Raw genomic sequence first — 22,354 nt, 5'->3', positions numbered from 1 at the left:
AAATGCGGTGTCATTTTATAACTTACATGATCAACTCGCCGATAAGACTTTGAGTTGCGTCACTGGCGAGCAAGTTGGCGAGGAGAGAGCACAGCGCAGATCGGCAAAAATTGGCGCTCTCGCTCATTTCCATTCAGTGTAGCTCACGACTTAGACGTGTTAGTGCAGCGATTAGTGTGTAGCGTTTGTCGAAGTAGATCGATTTAAGTAATAATAACTGTATTTCGGAGAATACTAAAGTAAAAATGTAAAAAAGTATAAAAATTCAGTATGTCCACCTCAGGCCTCTCAAAAGCCAGCCGGAAATATAAATTACATATATCGTTGGAAAGGGGAGGTTATGGGCCACGCACACGTACCCCAATGTCCGGTGCTGAGCGAGAGCGATTGTATCGGGAGCGTCGCAAAGCTGGCACGGCGCGCTCAGTGAACGACGCTGACGGCGCGAGCACCTCTACCGATGGTTATTATGCCTTGTCTCTTTCTTCTCATATCACAGACCGATGTTGAACAAACTTGTCGTCGAATATTAGTCGAAATAAATATCATGTACCATTTAGCGTTTGTTTTTTGTTAAAACTAATTTTAGTACGTTTTCAATGTCTCGTTTTTATTTGGATCCAATACACTAAAAGTGACTCGCTGACATACAGACCGACCAGTTTATCTGTAGAGTTGGCCAAGTGAAGAAACTAAAAATTTCCATTGCAGACTCTCAGTTTTGTACAAAAAATTACGATGGTGGCTCTCCCATTTAACTCTACAGATAATTTGGTTGGTCTGCAGCTAGAAGGAACTTCATTCAAGGTCTGTATCGTTTCACGTTAAACCAACAACCGTGCACCCCGACATTTAATTTGTTTTCTGTAAGAAATAATCCATATAATTTTTCAAAACCATAAAAAAATTCAGTTCATTACTTTCTCGTTTATATAATTATATTACATAGCTATACCGCGTAATATATAAAAGAACGAATGCTATTCAGGTCAAATGTTTTTTGGAACTTAATGTTTCACCACTGCCTAAAACAAAAAACCCAAATTTATCACTGAAAAATTCCGGATGGATATATATATATATATATATACACTGCGTGAACTGGCTTGTATGAAATTTAACTCAATGATATCTGTATATGGGGAATTGATGCCATTCAATTTTGGTTACAGTTTGGAAAAACACGGCCACAGAGGATCCGTATTAAAAAACTTTACTAGGTAGAATTATTTTTTACATAATACGATAAATTTTAGGACGTTTGTATCGTTTTGTTCGTGTGCGGTGTAAAGTAAAAAGATGAGGAAACAAAAGATTTTTTTTATTTGCTTTTGCGTCATGTTCTTATAAAGAAAATGAGCGAACAATGGGATTCCGAAAGCAAAAATAGAAAATAAAATTATCGAAAGTATACCGAACCGAATCTACAAAGTTATTAACCCATATGGCTTATTTTCCTCCTAAGTAAAACAATAGATCGGGTAAAGCCTTAAGTGGACAGAATTGCATAACATTTCCAAACATTTTTAAATATGTTATAAAAAATATTTAATTTACTTATAAAGTAATAAATTTTAAAATGTGGGTATATTTAAAAATAGAAATAAAGTTATAGATATATTTATTATTAGACATTATTCATTATTATTATTATTATTATTAGTAATATTAAAAAACCATTCGCTTAGAAGGATTTTTACGCCCCAGAATATTATCAATATTAACTGCTCATCGAATCACGCGTACCTTCAAAATCAAAATCAATTTTCATTCTCTAACAGAAAAAAATTTATGGAATCATTAAAATTTTCAAAGTATATTAATTTTTTTTTTTAATTTTACATTCTAATTATTAATTTTTTCTTGAAAAAATAGACTACTTTTCAAACTTAAAATTTTTTCAGGAATTACATTTTTTGTAACACGTCACTCACGAATCGATTTTATTTTTGTTTGATCATAAATATTCCATATTTTATACAAAATGTTGACTGCTAATAAAATTAAACGTTTTACTTAAAAAAGAAAAAAAAAATTAAAATAAAAGTATGTATATGTAGTCTTATAAAAATAGCGAAAAATTACTTCACACGCAATATAAACAACTCTCATCAACTCGAATTCAGACAATGTGTTTCATTTTTTCTTAAAATTAAAAAAATTATCCAGTTGAATGCGACGTAATTATGGATCATTCCACATACATATTGTTAATGTACAAATTATTCAATATTATGGAACATTTAGTTGATCTGTACAAAGGAACAGTGGCGTTAAAAGGAAACTCTCAACAAAGCTACTTCAATTTGAACAATTTATAATTTTACGATTTAGTCAAACACAGTGTGATTGTCTTCATCAATAAAATTAAGCTTTGAAAGGTTAACCAAATAAGTCTACCGGATGCTTAAGATTCAATCTTCGTACAATTTCTATATACTCTAATAGATTTAATACCAAATATGATTTTAGAGGGATTCAAGACTTCTTTTATTCATATTTATTGTTTAATTTTAAAATTTCTTCTTTAACGATATAAATGTTTAGATATGTACGAATGGTTTTATTTATAATATTCTACACCAGTTGGAGTAAATGTTCGCAAACATTTTGACTGTAAACATAAAATTATTATTTGTACCTTTGACTTTGGCAAAGTGCCTCATAATTGGACGCCGTATGAGCACACCAGTTTAGGATAATGATTTATATATTTGATTTTATTGTATACTGATAATTTAAAATGTTGTCCAAAAGCCAAAAAAAAATTTACATCTAATCATTCGCCCTTATATTGGTTTTATCCAGTGACCGAGTACAAACCAAGATATATTCAGCAGTGTCTGCGTGGAATTTGAACATTACTGAACAAAATATATTACGATTGTTATCGCAACGGAAAATAAATGTAACATCTCTTTACATTTTAAAAGCCACTTTTGAATAAGTGTATATATACATATATATAATTTTAATTTATAATGTAAATTAAACGTACACGGAAGTTCAAAGTGTGAAAATAAAATGTAGAAAAAAAACTGAATTAATCTTCTTTAACATTTTATGTTTTACAACCGGTTTTTTCAAAATTAAAACTGTTCAAAATCATGTTTCTTCCTTTAACTAAACTAAAAATAAATATAGTACAAAAACAATTTTTTTTCGTAACGGAAAAATCCAAATCGATAACACTGAATTTAACTCAGACCTATTAAACGAAATTAACAAAACATCTTTTTTTTTTTATTATACGTTCTGTGATATTAATCAAATAGAAATAATTTATCAATAATCTAACTTTATTTTTCATAAAATAATTTTATTTTGTAGTTTATCCTTCTAATTTTACATAATTTAGTACGAAATAAAAAAAAAACAGCCTAATCTAACCGAACAGCATATTTTTAATTCTATTATAATACTTACGGTAATAATACGTTGTTTGAATTATTGCATTCCGCTGTTTATTATTTTACGTTCTTATTTAAAACCATCACTTTCCATCCAAATCCTTGGTAAAAACGCTTGAATATACATTAAAAGAAGTTTTTTTTAACCTGTGTTGTTACGTAGTACTGCATACGCTTAGAATCTTCTTTATTCCAGTGTTAGGTCAAATATCAGATGTTAGGGTCAAAGGTAGCTTGAATAAAAGTAAAAGCAAATACAAAGCAACATATATGTCGCTATTGAAGGCGAATATTGCTGGTGCCTGCATCCTCGTTTTCAGCTTTCTCCTTTCTCTTCTTATTTTTTTTTCTTATTTCATCTTCTTATTCTTTATTTTATCTTATTACATCTTCAGGCTGTATTTCACCAATAAACTACGTCTATTTCATTTATACATATATATTTTTACTATTATTTATTACTTTTTGTTTGAACAAAATATTATTTCTAAAAATTAATTTTAATACACGTATATGTATTTTTAAAGTACTATGTTATTCAAATCGCTTGATAGAGTAAATCTTTTTACTGAAATTATTTTCAATATTCTCTTAAGTAAAAGTAGTTATTATTAATATAATTTCTTCTAAATAATAAACTATATTGTCCGAATGATTTAATAACTTTAAACGATCTAAAGGCTAGATTCATGCCTAATAATTTTGACATTATAAAAACAGAAATTTCTTTAAAGAGGTGAATTAAAAAAGAAACCCTTTAATAAAAACCTTTCTTGAATAATCTATTGAGAATCCATGTGTAAATCTAATAATGTACCGTAACATATGTATGTTGAGTACTGTACTGGTTCGTGGATTTAACTAATATTGAACGTTAATGCGCCATTTTTTTTTTAAATTGAGAACTCTAATAAAAATTCCATACCAATCAATATAAAATCTCTCCGTCCAATATATATATATATCATTAAATATCATCAATCTAGTCATAATATATATATATTTTTTAATAGCTATTTTAAATATTTATTTTATTTTATAATTCATATTAATTTGGTAATCAACATTATTTAAATTTGATTACTACAATGTTAAATAGCATGGGAAGAAAGAAGTTCGTTTTAACTTTTACATGAACTGGTATAACACTTTGTCCTTTTGAATAAGGAAATTTCACTTCTTCGTAACTTTATTATTGGATTACTACCTTTTATCGTGACTTATTTTCTTATATGTATACGTATATATATATATATCTGTGTATGTGTTCTATCAGAATATACAATTTTTAGGTTCAAAGAACTGGACGGCATTTTTTAATAAACGTTAAATCTTTTTTTTTTTAGTCAAATCTGCTAACACGAACGAGATTTTCTGCCAACCCCCTTGTTTGCAGGGTTTTTTCCATTTAAAAGAAACAGTTTTTAATACTTTTTTCAGGTTGTCTTTACATCTTGAAAATAATTTCTTATTCTTTAGTAATAAAATAATATTTAAAGAGTACGGCCACCCTTAACCCGTTCTCGAAACATTTTTCTTCACATTTTAATTTTTTTAAATTATTGCAATTAATACGTATAATCTAAATGAATATAAAATCTTTTTAAAAAACCAGCTTCTAATATATATTTTTTTTTTTTACCACGGATATTATCCATTTTTTCTTCGTTAATTGTACGGTAAAGATATTTTTACATTTCATAAAAGTTACAAACACAAACTAACTTTATAAGCAATAACGGTCACTATGCACGCATACTTATAACTTCCCTTTTTTAATTTGCGAATAATGATAACACAGAAATAACTTAAAGGCCGATAATATTGATAATCGAACTAATATAATATTTTTACTCCATCAGTGAGTAACGAAGGTGCTAAATATGTATAATCGGTTCTAATATATCGATAAAAAAACAAAATAAAGCTGATTAAAACTCAAAACGTAATATTACATCGGTGGCGGTTTTAGACAACATTCACGAGAAAGTAATATTATGTCAAAATCCGGGAAGGGTTAAATTACACAAAAAAGTAACCGTTTGTATTTCGGTTTTTACGACATGAAATATTCGCGAATGAAATTTTTTTTTCTTGCCTTGGTTTAATTTTTCAACATGATTAAAGTATACTTTTAAAGAAAGACAATTTTTTCCTAAATAAAAAAAAATTTTCATTTTTCTCGAACATTAAATCAATGACTTACTTTTCGTTACGCTTCCCATGTACTGACTTTTTCATCGGTTCATTTTTTGTAGATTAATATAATTACTAGTACATATAGAACCTACAAAATTTGAAGGGAAGTAGTTAAAGAACGAGCTCATTATTAATAACTAACCGTCCCAAAATATCTTTGAAAATGGAATCATAAATTTTATATTAAAAAAAAAAATTTAACCTAATACCAAATAAAAGCGTACTTATGTATGGTACTTAAAAGAAATGAACATTATTTCAACAATGAAATATAAAAAACATTGGTGGCCGTAAATATTATCTCTCAGTTATACTCGTAAAAATAATATTAATAATTACTATTAAAAATACATGTGATATTAATTATAACATTTTCAGCAAATACTAAAAGTAATTAATCTCAGAATTAAAATAAAAACCGCAAATTTTACGGTAAAAATCTTTTAGATTTCTCAACGTAATCTCCCCCTAAGTTTACTCACATAGTTAAATAATGCTCAAGATTTTTGTATCCTTTTAGGACGATTAAATACGATTAACATATAACAATATATTTTTAACTACATCGAAATACACAATGTTTTGAAAACAGCTTCATAATTTCGCGTAAATCTCTTTCTATCGCGTTATTTTATATCTGGAAATAAAAGGTGCTAAATCTGTGGAGCAGAGGAATGGGGAAAAATATTTTAGCAAAACTAAAACAATTTCGTTGTAAAAACCGCACAATGTATTGTATTGGCAAAAAAAAACTTTTTTCATCAAAAGCGATGGTTTTTTCATTTCTGGAGATGACCCAGCAAAGATGCATAATATTGCCGGGATATCATTTTACTCTTTTCCACAAAGTCAATGAAGATTATGTCATGGATCATTGCCGAAAACATTAGCCGCCATCTTTCTTTTTGATGGAACTTTTTTTTTACCTTCTTTGGAACTATAATCTCCCTCCAATATTTTGACTGTTCCTTGGTTTCAGGTCGGTTGAAATGTATTAACTTTTATCGACTGCTATGAAAAGATGCAAAAATTCTTCTACATTATGTTGGAACAGCCCCAAATGGTGCTCATAAATATTTATTCGTTTACGCTTTTGATCGATCGACTCAAACGACTGTTAAGAACATAATTATGAATGATTCTGACTAAAACGTTGTTTATGTTTCTTAGCGGAAATGCGGGAAACTAAAAATGACTTCAACCACGATTTCCACCTGTTGACTTTAGACGAACTTATCAAAAACCCTTATGAATAAATTTTTCATACTTATATTTTCGTGATATATGTTAAGGGATTAACTTTTCTAGTCATAAGAGATCAAAGAGTACGGAATATATTATATTGCCAAAGTATAATGTATTGTAGAAAAAAAATCGGATGTCCTTTAAATACAAATAGACAGACAGAGGTTACGAGCGAGTAGACAAACTGCACTGAATTATAAACAATAAAATTTTATCAAAATCGGTACGGATCGTTTTTTAAAGAAATTTAATATTTAAAAAAATATATAACCTAATACTACATAATTAGTTTAAATAATTTTAATAAAATTTACCTTAGTTAATAAAAATGTGTACGGAAGGTAAAAGTGTTCTAGATAAAAGTAAACATATTAAAATTTTGTCATATTAAATTTCTATCTCTGTTTTAAAAGTGATATTAACTAGCAGGAGTAACTGACGTCTTGTTATACATTATTTTAAGCATTAAAAAGGAAATTTATTTTGAACAGCAGATTAATTTAATTTATATGCACATATATCTACGTACACATTCACGATTTATATATATACTGCATATAAATAATTTCAACATAACATTCGGTGAACTCCGACAATATTTTCGCTAAAAAAGTAGTATAGGACATACGTTAAAAATATATCGTTATATGTTAAGCACATTACCGTAAGAATATAAGCTGAATATCAGCTTACAGTATAATGAATTAACATCGTCAATCTTTCACGGTAGATTCCTTGCTCATATCGCTTAAAATTAGAGCCTTATAATACGTTTCGGTGTTCAGTTTCACTAAATTTGAAGGAGACAAATACCCTAACGAATATTTATGCATACGATTAATTACTATAACGACTGGAATGATTGACAGCCGCAATTACGATGCACACATCTTTTATTCCTTCTCTTGACTTCGATCTCCACCTACATTTTTAGCTTATTAATTGCTCTTTACTCAAAAGTAAACCGTTAAGGTCTCAGAATAGTTCAACAAACTGCAACCTGAAATATTTCTACGTGATTTAAACGATTGATCGGCGATGCTTGACTCATGATAAATCTAGGAGCTACAAAACGATTAGAATGAAATTATGTAGCAGTACTTTAAAATATAAAAAATAAACTAAAAACTATATATCAACTATTATCGGGAAAAAGTAAACAAAACAAGAATGTTTTATCACGTATTAAAAAAGAAAACAGTTTCTAGAAGATTTCATTTTATTTTATTTTCTTAACAAACCAAATAAATTTATTAATAATAAATAGAATTTATAATTCTGATAACAAAACCTTTTTTTTTATGTTCATAAAATACGTTCATACAGCAAATTACAAAACTTTTAGTAATTTAGTCCTTAAATTTGAATAATCCATGTATGTAAATTATAATAGAATAAACAGTGTTCAATTTAAGTGTGCTGTAATTGGTATCTCATACAGAAAAAAGCTACAAAGAATTCTAAATAGAAAAACTTCCTCGATTTTTGAGTGAATTGGAAATACCGTTTTGGCGCGTTTAAAATCTCCATTTTTCCAATATGTGGACGACTACTATATTTTTTAATAAAAATGGAAACCTTAGTTTTTATAAAATTTTCAGATACAACACATAAATCTCATATATTTATATTTTCGACATTTTTTACTAAACGGAACCGTTCACTAGCTACAACCATGTAATTTTCAATTAATAAATTCGATAACAATTTCCAATGCTACCTATCGTAACTCGAGAGGGTAGATATACCTTCTTTATTTTTTTTCTTTTTCCTGTTTAGCCCACCGGAATTATCGTCCAGGTATTACTTCAGAGGATGATATGTATGAGTGTAAATGAAGTGTAGTCACGTACAGTTTCAGTTCGACCATTTCTGAGATGTGTAGTTAATTTATACCCACCCACCAAAGAACACCGGTATCCACGATCTAGTATTCAAATCCGTATAAAAGTAAATGTCGTTACTAGGACTTGAACGCTGGAACTCTCGACTTTCAAATCAGCTGATTTGGGAAGACGGGTTCACCACTAGACCAACCCGGTCGGTTAGGGTACATATACCTACCGGTATATCTACTCTATAAGATGAGCCTAAATCCACAATGTCGTAATTTTATTCCATATTGTTGTAATGTTATTTTATAATATTAATAATATTTATTTTTGTCCAACCAGTTTTCCAGCTACTGCTGGGTCTGAGTGTGTGTATAGGCAAATGCGATTACTTCTACTGGCTTGCCAGGCCTAGCCCGCCGGGCTGGTCTACTGATTAACTCGTCATATAGCAAATTTTTTTTACAGCTGATTTCGAAGTCAGAGTTCTATGGTTGAAATCCTAGTAAAGGCAACAGCCTTTAAAAGTAACAACTTTTATACAGATTTGAATACTATATCGTGGATACCGGTGTTCTTTGGTGGTCGGGTTTCAATTAACCACACATCTCAGGTACGGTCGACCTGAGACTGTACAAAAGACTACTCTTTATTTACATACATACATCCTCTAAAGTGTAACACCTTACGGTGGTTCCGGAGGCTAAACAGAAAAAAGAGAGGGTTGCCAGACGTGATGTAGTGCAACGTACATGTAAATGTACCGTTAAATATGTAGTCTGGAAGAGAATCAGATAGACCACTCCTGAGACGTGTGGTTAATTGAAACCCAACCACCAAAGAACACCGGTATCCACAGTCTAGCATTCAGATCTATATAAAAGCAACTTTCTTTATAAGGGCTAAAACCTTAGAACGCTCGACTTCGAAATTCAGCTGATTCTGCGATGACGAGTTTATCCACTAGACTAGCCCGGCAGATTGATAATGATAATAATAATATTTCATTATATTATTGTATTTCAATGAGTTGTACTTTCGTAATATTTCACGACAAAACATTGATGAAATAGCTATGTTTTATTTCAATTAATGAAAAATAATTTGGCAATTTTATTAAATTAATCATTTATTTCCATAGACTGAAATTAAAAATAACTATTTTGTGTGTTTTTACATTTATTTATTAGAATAACAAGAATAAAGCAAAATTTGAATTGAGATTTGAAGTGTAAAATTCTTAAGACGAAAAAAATGTCCTTTTTAAAAAAAAATTATTTAAAATAATGAAATATAACAAAAATACCATTCAATTTTAATAATGAGGAGAGTAAAATTGCAGCACTACAGAATTAAGTTCAGCTTGTAAAGTATAATTGGAGATGAGAAATATCTCCTGAACAATTGTGGTCAGGGTAAAGCGTCCAAAAAAAAATGCTTATAACTATGTATTTTATCCGAAAACGCTATTAAAATTTATGGTTTCCATTACAAAAAAAAATGAAGTCGACTGCTACACAGAAAAATGGAGGAGATGCATGTTTGAAAACATGCCAATAGGGTATTTTTAATGCGCTCAAAATCCAGGATACGTTTCCTAAATAAAGTTAGTAATAACTTCTGCATCTTGCGAGATCCCAATGGTGACATATTTGAAATTAACGGTGTAAATACATAAAATTTCAATTTTTTATCCGTCGGCCCACATTTTATTTAAATTGAAATAAACATCATAAATAATATTACACCTCTCCTCTTAATGAAATAAATTAATATTATTCAATTAATTACATATATTTAAAAATAATGGAGAAATATAGGATGACAAGTAAATTTGATTTTCTTTTTGTTTAAGTTAAACGCTGAACAACATAAACAAGAAGCAGCAACTTACAACAAAAGGAAACAACATGGCAACCGCTTTCAGCTTCAACAATTCAAATGTAAGCCGTAATTAACACATTACATAAATCATTATTTTTAAAAGAAATATTTAGATAAAGATTAAAGACTTTGAAGAAATAAATAAAAAAAAAGATAAATAATCTCGGTTGATAACGCGATTCACAATATTTAAATTATACACAATATTATACACAATATCACAATATTTAAATATTTAAATTGTACAATTAAAATTGAGTCTTTAACCACGATTATACATAAATAAATATTTCAAAAAAAAAATTATTTGAATTACAAAAAAAAAAATATATAATAATAAAACACTTAATTCAAATTATCTGTTTTTGTAAATTTAGTACAAAAAACGATCCTGTTTAATCGTAAAAAGAAAAGAGTTTAATGTTGACAAGACGTTAACATGCTAAAATAGATATAAAAAAGAAGAGGTTGATGGTATTATTTGAATAATTTCTCTGTCAAAATCAACCAACCGTGACATTACAACAGAGCAACTGGAGCGACGGAACAACAAATACAACGCACGTATTATTCCCACCCGCACCATTGTTGAGGCAGTCCTCACGCGAACATACAAGGCCGTCTATCGTTTTACAAAATAAAAAAAAGTAGGTTAGTACGATACAGGTACAACAAATCGGCATTTAATAACATATATAAGGGAAAAACAAATAATAGGAAAAAACTAATCGAATAACTTTTAACGATTTTCTCTTACATCGACCGCTCGGTCGATGTACACGATTAACATACGAATTTACCTGAATCGCAAATAATTAAATAACTTCTACCTGGAAAATCCCAAACAATTTTATTTTCTTACAATTATTATGGGAGAATTTAAAAATAACAAATGTAGCGGCAGAAAATAATAACAATCATTAGCTACAAGCGAAAAAAATTATAAAATCTTCCTTATGACTATAAAATCTTCTTTTCACATAATTATCGACATGTCTGCCGTTTTATTTTTAATATTAAGATTTATAATACATTATAAAAAGATATAAGCTTATTTACTCTTTCATCAAACATACTGTTCAGGCAGCAGTGAACTATGTAATGTGTTAAATATTAGTTTTTTCTTCTTTTCAAGATAATTTGTTTGTATTTTATTAAACATATGTTTTTATTTCATTAATTGTTTAGTGCGTAACACGCAACTGTACGTTACGGCCTAGTCGCCAAGCTTGCTGAATTCAATCTTATTATGTTATCGTAAGATTTGTTAAATTATGGCGGGCAGTATGTTGACACACACAGCTCCTGACGATTCATTTGGCTCCGTACCGCACACAGCTCCTAGCGACTCACTCGGTTCCATCTACACTATGTAAGCCGGCTAAACACCAGTCTCGTCCAGTCCAACCTCGTCACTATTTGTTATTCGAAGACTTTTACACATCATACAGTAGACATGTACATACATTAAATTATATATATATTCTCCAGCAATGTACGAATAATACAAATTATATTAAATCATGACCAATTTAATAGACGATTTTTAATTCGAATCTGGATTTGTTTTACTTACAGTCCGCTTAATATAAACGAAACACGTACTGAATAATTTATCGAACTAACAGTGAACATAGATAGATTTATTCCGTTTATGTAAGCCCGGTTTACGCAGCAAACATGTCTAAAGAATTAGTTGACAAATACAAGAGCAAGCAAATCGGCGGTTGGGTGAACTACTCTTACGCATGAATCTGGTTACGGGAAAATAATCTTGAAGATTTTAAAAATTGATTGAGAATGAACAGGTGCGTTTTGACTTTTCATTAAATCTAATTAGACTGTTAAGAAAAATACCAATGAGGCACCCGTTTCAAGAAACATTGATTTTTTTTACCTTCTTAAATTTTTTCTCAACAAAGCTTTCGCAACAAAACTTTTTTTAAATACCTTCATCATTTCTTCGGATGTTGTCATTTTTTAAATGTAGGATCGTGTAATCTTTAACTGCCCACTTTCCATAAACTTGGCTGACTTTTGTTAAGTAAGTTGTATAAAAGTTCAAATAAAAACTTTGTTAATTCTTTAATCCAGTATCGCATATCCGTAATTGAAATTACATATATATACTATAATTTATATTTTCTTAGTTCTATGTATATTTAAACAAAATAAACTCATAAAGGTCATAGTTACATTGAAAATTACTTATTCCCACATACACACATCAATGAATTTGTGGGCACATTCTCTATTCCGGGAACTTAAGTGCTCTGCATTCATCGAGCATGCGTTTACTCACTCGCTACTGTTTTCTAATCGTTCTTCAAACTATTAGAACACACTCATGATGTCACTCTATTACGTAAAGGTTAGAACTAAGAATAAACAAGGTTTAATCAAATGACAGATGTTTTTAAAAAATTAATAATTCAAGTTAAATAAATAAATAATCGGCATAGGATCATTAATCAACTACAAATAACATACAAAGACTATTTATTTCAATAATTTTGGTAGTTAATTATATTCATAATAACGATTAAGTTATAATCTGATCAAATACATGCAATGAAAGCAATCTGTTAATAGATCGACAGCAACGCCCTCGTCTTGATAAACGCTACGTTTAATCATACGCTACTGTTCGTTGAATTAGAGCATAAATCCCTTTGTAACAAAGGTAAAAGCCCGTTTTAAAGAAGTTTATTAAAAAAATTTAAGATATTCCAAAAAATATTTTCAGGTAAATTTAGATTAAATGTGGTTTGATAATGAGTAATCTGTTAATTAGATATTTCTGCAATCTACGCAATATTCGGAAGGTTTCATTGATTACTTAAGTACGTGTCCGCATGGATTTTTAATAACCAATAAAATTTATTTTTCATATTTTTCAAGCAACATAAAATCGTTGATTATTAGTGCACGGGTAATAATGCAGTAGTCTTCTGAGAAGTAGGGATAAACTAAGTTGTAAGAGCACGGCTGTAAGCCTGATAATAGATTTGGTTAGTCTCTGTGTAATATCTCTGTTCCTCACTATCTCATCGTTTTATTCAAATTTATCATGCTTCTCTTTTCTAGACTCTATGAGTTATAATCAAATGCACGCTGGATGATTGAAACAATGTAGGAACTTGATAATCGGTGTGCTTAACATTCGTTTGGTTTGATATTACGGGGACTCCGAGTTCAATATTCGATGACGAAATAAACAGACCCGACCTGGGATTACGGCGTGTACTGAGAAAACATGAACTTCCTAATGCATTTATTTTTATATATATATATATATATAAAAATTGGTTAATTCTGTATATATATATATATATATACGAATCCTAATGAATACACACATACGTAAATGTATACGAAATTCCCCACTGAACAGAGGCATTGAACGTTTCATTACAGAAAAGGAAAGGGTGACACTGCTTTACACAGGCTATCCAAAAATTTACTACAACTGTGACATACGTAAAGCACTTAAAATACAAGACGCATCGATCAGAATTGCTTTCTCTGTAAGTAGTAAGTAGTTCTATACATAACCGATCTCTGTGGCGAACAGGTGTGTTATTTAAAGGGCTGAATATAATAGGTATTTTGGGCTTGGCGTGCCGATATTCAATATTATGTTCGTCTCAGTGAAAATGCAACTAGAAACCACTTAAGGTGTCGACTACCGATTTTAGGAGTGAATCGTATATCTCGTGCCAAGTCTCATACAATCGTTCTGGTTATGTCAATTAACGTACATTGAACGTATAGGAAGTATTAAATTGAACGCCTTTGTTAACTTGTATAGTACTGAAAAATATGAAGTTACAGACATACTCAACACGTTTATAAGTCTTATTTATTAAATATAAGGTTAACGCTTTAGTTTTAATACTTTCTAAGATACATGACAGATGGATTAATATTCATACATTATATCGACCGACATTCATAACGCTGAATCGCATAAATATTTACTAGTATAATTCCTGCTTGAACTTCTGCAATAAACAGCAGCGACTGTTTTATAGAACTTCCTTAAACATCAAAAAGTTAAACCTCAAGTGCGGTGAGATCTATTTACATAAACATAAATTTTACCTTGTTATCGCACGAGCCTGATTATAATTTATACAAGATATAATGGAATATTTTCTGGATATTCGACTAGTTCGTTCTAACGAACAGGTTTAGTTTTTCATTTTAACAAATCCGTTTAAAAAAATAACCTTTCTCTGCTTTTAGAAATAGTTATTTATCGACCTTATAAAAACTACAATTACGTTCGTCGATTAGAATTAATATACAGAACAAATATAATTAATTTGAGGAATTAATAATATTAGCCCCGATTTGAATATTTCAAATGCGAATTTAAAACACATATTAAATAATACCCTACTTCCAAACATAAATTAAAATGTGCCGTCATTATTGAAATATGTATGAAGATAAAATTCTTATTTAAATTTTACTACCATAAACCCGTACATTATTATTAAATTATTTAATACTCATCCGATAGTAAAAGAATGCTTAATACGGGATAATTAAACAAAATAATATAGACTGGTTTATTAATTCAGCATACCCGACTTAAAAAAACAAACACGTTTTTGTACAGGCAAAACAAAAGATAAGGTAACACGAATAAAACTATTTTTTTTTTTTAAACAAATATTCATAAAAGTTGCTTTATTGACACCTAAACGATGTCAGTATAGTATGTATATTAATAGAAATCGAATTCACCTAAAATTGAAATAAAACAATTAAAACAGACGTAATAAAAACTAAACAACGAAATAGTCTTATTTTTTAATTAAAAATCAAACAAGCATCACCAATTTACTCTTAGCGTCTACATAAAAAGTCCAAATGTTTTAAAGAAAAAAAAATTTATTATTTTTAATGCAATTTTTTTAAAGTCGATATTTTTTTAAACTTTACTTGAATCACAATTTTTATTGCAAAATAAAGAGAGACTGACAAAACAGCTGTTTCATAAAAAAAAAAACAAATCGCAAGATAAACAAATCAAAAATTTGGCTACATCGTGTTATTAAAAATAAAGAGAATGGTATGAATGACTCGTAAAGACTGCGACAGATCGGGAGCTAAGGGAAATTTTAATGACGTTAAAATATAATTTTTACTTAGAGGCTTTTAATAAAAGTATAAAATCGAGAAATGACGTAAAAATATTGCATCTAATATATAACTTTCGAATGCGGAAATATTTTCTACACTTTTACTTGAGTAGTACAAATGTTTTTCGACTAATTTCCTTGAATTTTCGCAAAAAGATACTTTTAATACCGTACTATATACCTGAACTGATATTATACTACTATTATATATATTAGTATATATATATATATATATATATATATTATACTACTATTCGTTTAAAGTTCCTACTATTCTTTGGATAAGGGCCTAAAACTTATATAAGTAAAGTTTTTTGATATCACCATACATTAGCCCAGGGGGTAGAAAAATGGGGTTTCGATGACAAAAAAAATCTTACCTCACGTAATAGGGACAGTATCGAATCTGTTTAAAAAGGTCGTTAGTCCTCTAAACATTACCTAACACTTTTGTCTGAAACAATTTTTGATATGATCAATCCTTACGGCAAGGGATGACCAAAATGTTGCTGGAACTGTAAGAAGATGGGACTTGTATGCTAAACATGCGAAACTTTCTTCACGTGCAATCATTGTCGTATTGAGTAAATTTGAAGTTTTTCTTAACTTTTAGTAGGAAATTATTTTTATCCTCTACTTAGCACCGGTGAAATCTACCTCCACCTTCCGGCGTGCCGAAAGGGATTTTTTTTTTTTAAATTTAAATATATTTATTTATAAATAAATATTAACTTCTGATTATAAAAACATTTTTACAATAAACAATAATTCAATAATAACAATAAAAATATATATATATATGAGAAAAAATATCAGAAGTTATTAATGAAATAAAATGTTATGTACTTTTCATTTTAAATACATGTGTATATGTAATTTAATAGGCGTACAAGGAAGTCATGTGGTGTCCACATCAATTTCAATTAAAACTAAATAAAAAATTCTCTCTCACCTAGAAAAACTTGTAAAGAAATCACCGAAAAAAAGATAAACCCACACTCGAAATCATTTCATGGGGTAAAATTAATATTGAACCTAAAAACAAAATAAAAAGGAAGGTCAATTACAAACTTTTATTTTATTGAAGCCTATAAAAAATAAATAAATGACTGTTTAGTCTGTTTAGAACCATATCGCTGCGACCTACATTCACCGTGATAAATCATAAGTAAAAACAGGGAGTTGATGCGTTTCCTATTAAACTAGTGATTAAAAGTACGTATCGAAAAAACACAACCGTCTTTAATACATTACAGTGAAATGTGTTAAATTATGGCATCGACGTAAACTTAACAGTCTTAATTAATAATAACCTAAAATTCTTCCACCGATCATCTGTTTAATAAAATAATAAAATTCATTAAAGCGTAACGAATAAGTACTACTTCCTCTCCTTGGGAAAACTCTACTTGCACACCGAGGCCGAATGTTATTTTCTTTTTTACCTTAATGCTAACAACAAACACGTACTATAAGAATAAAAAAATACCTAGAGGTCCCAAATTAATTAAAATTCTTATTAAGTACTAACAGACCCAGCAATACTTCGCTATTGCTAGATTTGAGTATATACTCGTGTATAGATTAAATGAACACACGCGAAAATTTGATAAAACATTAAAAACTGAACGTTAGGGAACTTCACAAAATTTAACCTTTGATTTTATCCCTTTTTCCCCTATTTCCCTTTCTCTTTCCCCTTTTCAGTTTTTCCCGCACGTAAATCGGTCCGGTAGTTTTTTAGTCTATAGCGGACACACATATAGAAGAAAGTCTGTATACTTGTTTGTTTTTTCGTAAATATCTCGACACCGACGCCATCAAACGGGTATAGTTTTTCCAAAACTTTTTCTTTTCAACTAATATATATTCCGAATATGAGCCAAATCGGATCATAAATACAATTTTCGAAATATCTCGACCCCAGCACCACCTAATCTAAAGTGAACCGGGTCCAAACTAATTCAGAAACTTCGTGAGCGTGCGCACAACTCACCAAAGTTTGATAGCAATCGGATGAATATATAATCGGTATAGGAACGTATACGGGACAAACAAAAGATCAGTTATATATAAGATAAGATAAAAAAAACGAAGAATTAAGCAAACAAAATAGTATAGGTACTTAGGCGTAGTGTAACAGAAAACTGCAAAATGAAAATAAAATATGAATTTGAACAGTAACGCCTGAAGAAGCGTTTAATAAAAAGGAGAAAAAAGAAATAAAAAAAAAATGATTATTATAATAGTAAGATAGAATTGAGAAAGCGTTTTATGAAGTGTTACGAAAAAAAAGCGTGTTATGAAGCGTGTACTTCAGTATATAGAAGTGAAATATAGATACTAAAAGGAGGAAGAAGAGATGGCGGACATTTATACTGTGAAGAAGGAGGAAATTAGAGAACATTAAATGGACAGACAAAGTGAACTAACGACACTAAACAGGCACTAACAGACTAAATAGATACGAGGAGAGATAACGAGAAAAATATTTAATCAGAATTCAGAACAGAAAATTTAACCGGTCGAGTTAAATTATGAGAGGAAAAGGATCGATTAAGGACCGATTTTAGGACGATCAGTAGAAAGTGCACAGAAGAGAGACTAGAAAATATTAAACATGATAAACTACCCTAACGGAAACGTTTAGCTAGAAATGGAAATGATAAACACAAAATGTTAGCTACAAAATAGACGGTCATGGGGGGCAAGGAACCTGTCTCAGTGCAAGTAACCAGAAAACGATAAAAATATTTTAAAAAACGAGTCACAAATTTTCCTAGAACGGTAAGTATGTGATCAATCGCTTGCATGTAAGGGTATGCTAACAATTTTACCAATACAGATTATCTGTAAATATATATCCGAAAACATTTACTACACTGGTCGTATAGTTAACAGATATCATATATATATCCGAAAACATTTACTACACTGGTCGTATAGTTAACAGATATCAATCAGTTTTTGCATTAAAGCTTACAAAGAAAATTTTTAACCAAACAGTTTTTTATTAAAAGTCCTATTAACGGAATTAACGACTCTACTCTTATAAATCCACTTTTTAATTACTAAAACAACGCAGTTATCGATTATAAAATATTATATATTTGTTGTAATACGTCTTTTACCGATTAATAATCCTACAATAGAATTCAACCACGTCGGAAAAATTTAGGTACACGCTGAGAATCGATTCAATAACAGTCAGCAAGTTTACAATCGGGCATCAGAATCACGTCTTTATGGGAAACATAAAAGATAGTCACAGAACCAATAGAACTGAGGATTTTTAAAACTACATATATCGATCTTTTTAAAATAACGTTCCAAACGTGCGAAGTAATTTTAAGACATTTAATGATTTAAAGATATTATAGATTACAAATACAACTTTATCACATTTAAAAATTTTGTTTTTTACATACACAGAATATTTTTATTTTAATGGGATCATAAATAAAGCATTTTAATAAAATAAAACCAGAAATATATTGTATTAAGAAATAAAAATTAACAAAAATCAATAAACAGAGTAGTCCACTCTCTGTTAATGTGAAATAGGTGCATAAATGTTTAGTATATAAAAATGATAATCAAATAACATAATTAAAATGGTGGGAATATAACAAACAACAGATTTACACCTCCTGATAAAAAAAACAACATTTTTATAACTAAATTAACAATCAAAAATGTTTTACATGAAAAATAGTAATAATATTAATAAAAATAATTACAACATATTCTATGTAATAATTATACTAACAAAAACATAAGCAAAAGAATAAAAAAACAGATATACTAGTAAATATATGTACATCTAAGAAGTAGAATAACAGAAATAATTTTTATTTCGTTTCATTTTTAACGAACAGTATTACCACTAAATGGTATTAAACAACGACGAAGAATATATTATAACAACGTTAGATACCCGAACCGTATACTCTAATAGTACTATACGGTCTCTTGATATCAAACACACGGTGACTACGTGTGGGTAGTTATCTTAAATTACCTGAATAAATGTAATGCGAATATGAAACGGCCGTAAGATTTTAAGATACCAATTTAAATGCAAATTTTATTTCTATTCAAAACGTAATACTACAAAACTGTTTATTATCCAATTTAAAATTAAATTATTTTTAGGCGAGACGCACAATGTATTTACCCTTTTTTTAGTGTAACGAAAAAATTGTATAGACAAAAAATATATATACATACTATAAATATAGGCCTTTTATTATAATAATAATAATAACGATATGAAAATGTGGGCCATGTTTAAAATTATTATACTATAACTATTTATATCTATTATACATTTCAACAATTAATTTAAAATCTTATATTATATTAACAACTTCCGTTTAAAAGTGATTTCAATAGTACTAATAAGGTAACAAGATTTTATTAAAAGAGTTTTTAAGTACTATGTAAAAGAGCAGCTACTAAATAATTCAAAAATATTAACAACCAAAAAGATATTATACGTTAAATAAATATTAAAAATTTCTCTCGTTCACAGGAATGCAGGATACGAATATCCATATAGAATATGAGAGAGAATATTATTATTAATATTCAAAGTTACCGCATAGTCATTTTTCCATCCCCCGAATGAAATTACGTATCATAATTACTGTTCTACCTTTTTGAATAATTAACTATATAAATTACTTACTCCACGGTCGAAACCTATTAAAATTATGTAAAAAGTTTGAAAAATATTTCCTATAAAAGCTATTTAAAAGTTTACTAGTGTCCCCTTGCTGCTCCACAGCGTTATAATTACAAACCAATGTTATATACTGAAAAAAAAGAAGGTTTTCGGTTGAAAGCCTATTTCATTTACAATACGTCTCACCCCTAACCCTTTTGTTTTTCTTTTTCCTTTCCTACCACAGGTGAAACGCGTGTTCAAAACCTATTTCCAGTCCGTCCAGACGTTTTACTGGCCGGGTCGGACTGATTTTTGTTTTTATTCTGCTCGGAATGGCCCGCAGAAATATAACCAAGCATCGATAGGCCTTCAAAGTGATTTTCTTATTAGAAATATAACCTCGGAAAGTTCCTCGATTAAGTAACAAATGACGATTTTTTGAGGAATTCTCAGAGGAGACTCAAATTTATGATCCGATGACGCTTGATAAAATATCAGTAAATCAACAGAAAAAAAACCAGCCCGATCCGTCCAGTAGAACGCTCAAACGGACTGGAGATAGATTTTCAGCCCGATTTTTTAAACATATAAGATTTATTTTATATTCTCTTACGAGTAATTCATTAAAAGGAAAAAGAAAATTTTCATTAAGAGGCTGTTATGCTCCCTATTGGTTTTATTCAAATGTGATTAACTCACTCCTGAATTAATTAATTACGCGATTATCGTTAAAATCGGTTCGGCCACCCTTCTTTATCGAGGGAACAAACGGGAAAAAATCAAAATAGTTGATTACCTTCAATTTTTCGTGAGACGTAACGATATAAGACAAAAGCGTATTTTATATAATATATAAACAATTTAATTTATATATTTGGATGTAATAACAAAAAAATATGTTATAAAGGAATATCAATGACAACTAATAGATTTCAATTTCACGAATTAATTCTAAATTAAAATTAAATCTACAGACAAGAGAAAAAATAATTGACAAAAACTGAAATCGTATTAATACTTTTTATCAGAGCTCTAAGTAGTACCCTCAATTTGAATAATGTACCAGCCGAAAAAATAGGGATAGAGAATCAACTCCCAGTATAACGTGAGGGAGGAGAGAAACAACGTGATTTTTTAGGATCCTATTGTATAACAGGTTCTACTGGTTCTGAAAAGGGTTTTGGAAAAAAATAATAAACATCATAAAGGGACAAAGTTGGGTTAAATTTAGGATTGTAGTATCAAGAAAACTTCATAATAAAACAATAATGGATAATTGAACTTAATTTTGAAAGTTATAAAAGCTGACATTTTTGAATCGAATTCGTATTTTTACATACTTTTGAGTATTTAAAAATCAAATTTGCCAAAACTTGTCACACGTTGGGAAAAGTGTATCAGTGAAAACGGGGATTATATTGACAAATAAATACTGCATTTTTTTAGCTAAGTTATTGTACTTTTATTCATTTTTTATTTCAATATCGCTGTTCATTCCATTGCTACGCATGGACTTTTGTGTGCAAAATTTATCAGCCGAGCCTCGTGCGTGTATACATATATATTTATATAACTGTATCTTTTTCTTTTTTTAAGCTGCCCTGGAAAGTAGCCTCATAAATTTTTTCGTAGATTATCTTTTCTTTTTTGAATATTTTATTTTCATTTGGTATTTTCATACATTATTTTTTAGTAAATAAACAAAAATTATCCGTGTCGGAATGGTAGCGTCTCGGTCTTTCATTCGGAGGTTCCGAGTTCGAATCCCCGACAGCATAGCATTTTTCATACGATACAAAATCCATTATTTATCATGCACCTATTAAGAGGGGGTAAGCCTGTTGTTTCTATGTAAATAAATAAATAGATTTATGATAAAGAAGTAAATGACAAAAGAAAGGAATATGACGCCGCGTTCAACAAAGTTAATAACGATGTTATCTGTCGTTTAAAAGCAAAAAT

The 22,354-nt window shown here is 29.2% G+C and overlaps 1 protein-coding gene across 2 annotated transcripts in view; it reads left to right on the top strand.

Moving 5' to 3' along the window:
* Positions 1-22,354, top strand: part of LOC142326491 (uncharacterized) — a 143,843-nt gene that overhangs the window by 75,117 nt on the left and 46,372 nt on the right. The window contains exon 2 of one of the 2 annotated variants that reach the window (XM_075369071.1): positions 10,542-10,629. The exons of the other annotated variant lie outside the window; for it this stretch is intronic. Within the exon in view, the coding sequence (XP_075225186.1) occupies positions 10,597-10,629 (33 nt within the window). The 5' untranslated portion in view covers positions 10,542-10,596. The remainder of the gene's footprint in view (positions 1-10,541; positions 10,630-22,354) is intronic. 2 annotated transcript variants of the gene reach the window in all.

This window comes from Lycorma delicatula, chromosome 6, assembly GCF_047948215.1.
Source record: "Lycorma delicatula isolate Av1 chromosome 6, ASM4794821v1, whole genome shotgun sequence".
Classification (NCBI taxonomy): Eukaryota; Metazoa; Arthropoda; class Insecta; order Hemiptera; family Fulgoridae; genus Lycorma; species Lycorma delicatula.
This window is presented reverse-complemented; position numbering and strand designations above follow the sequence as displayed.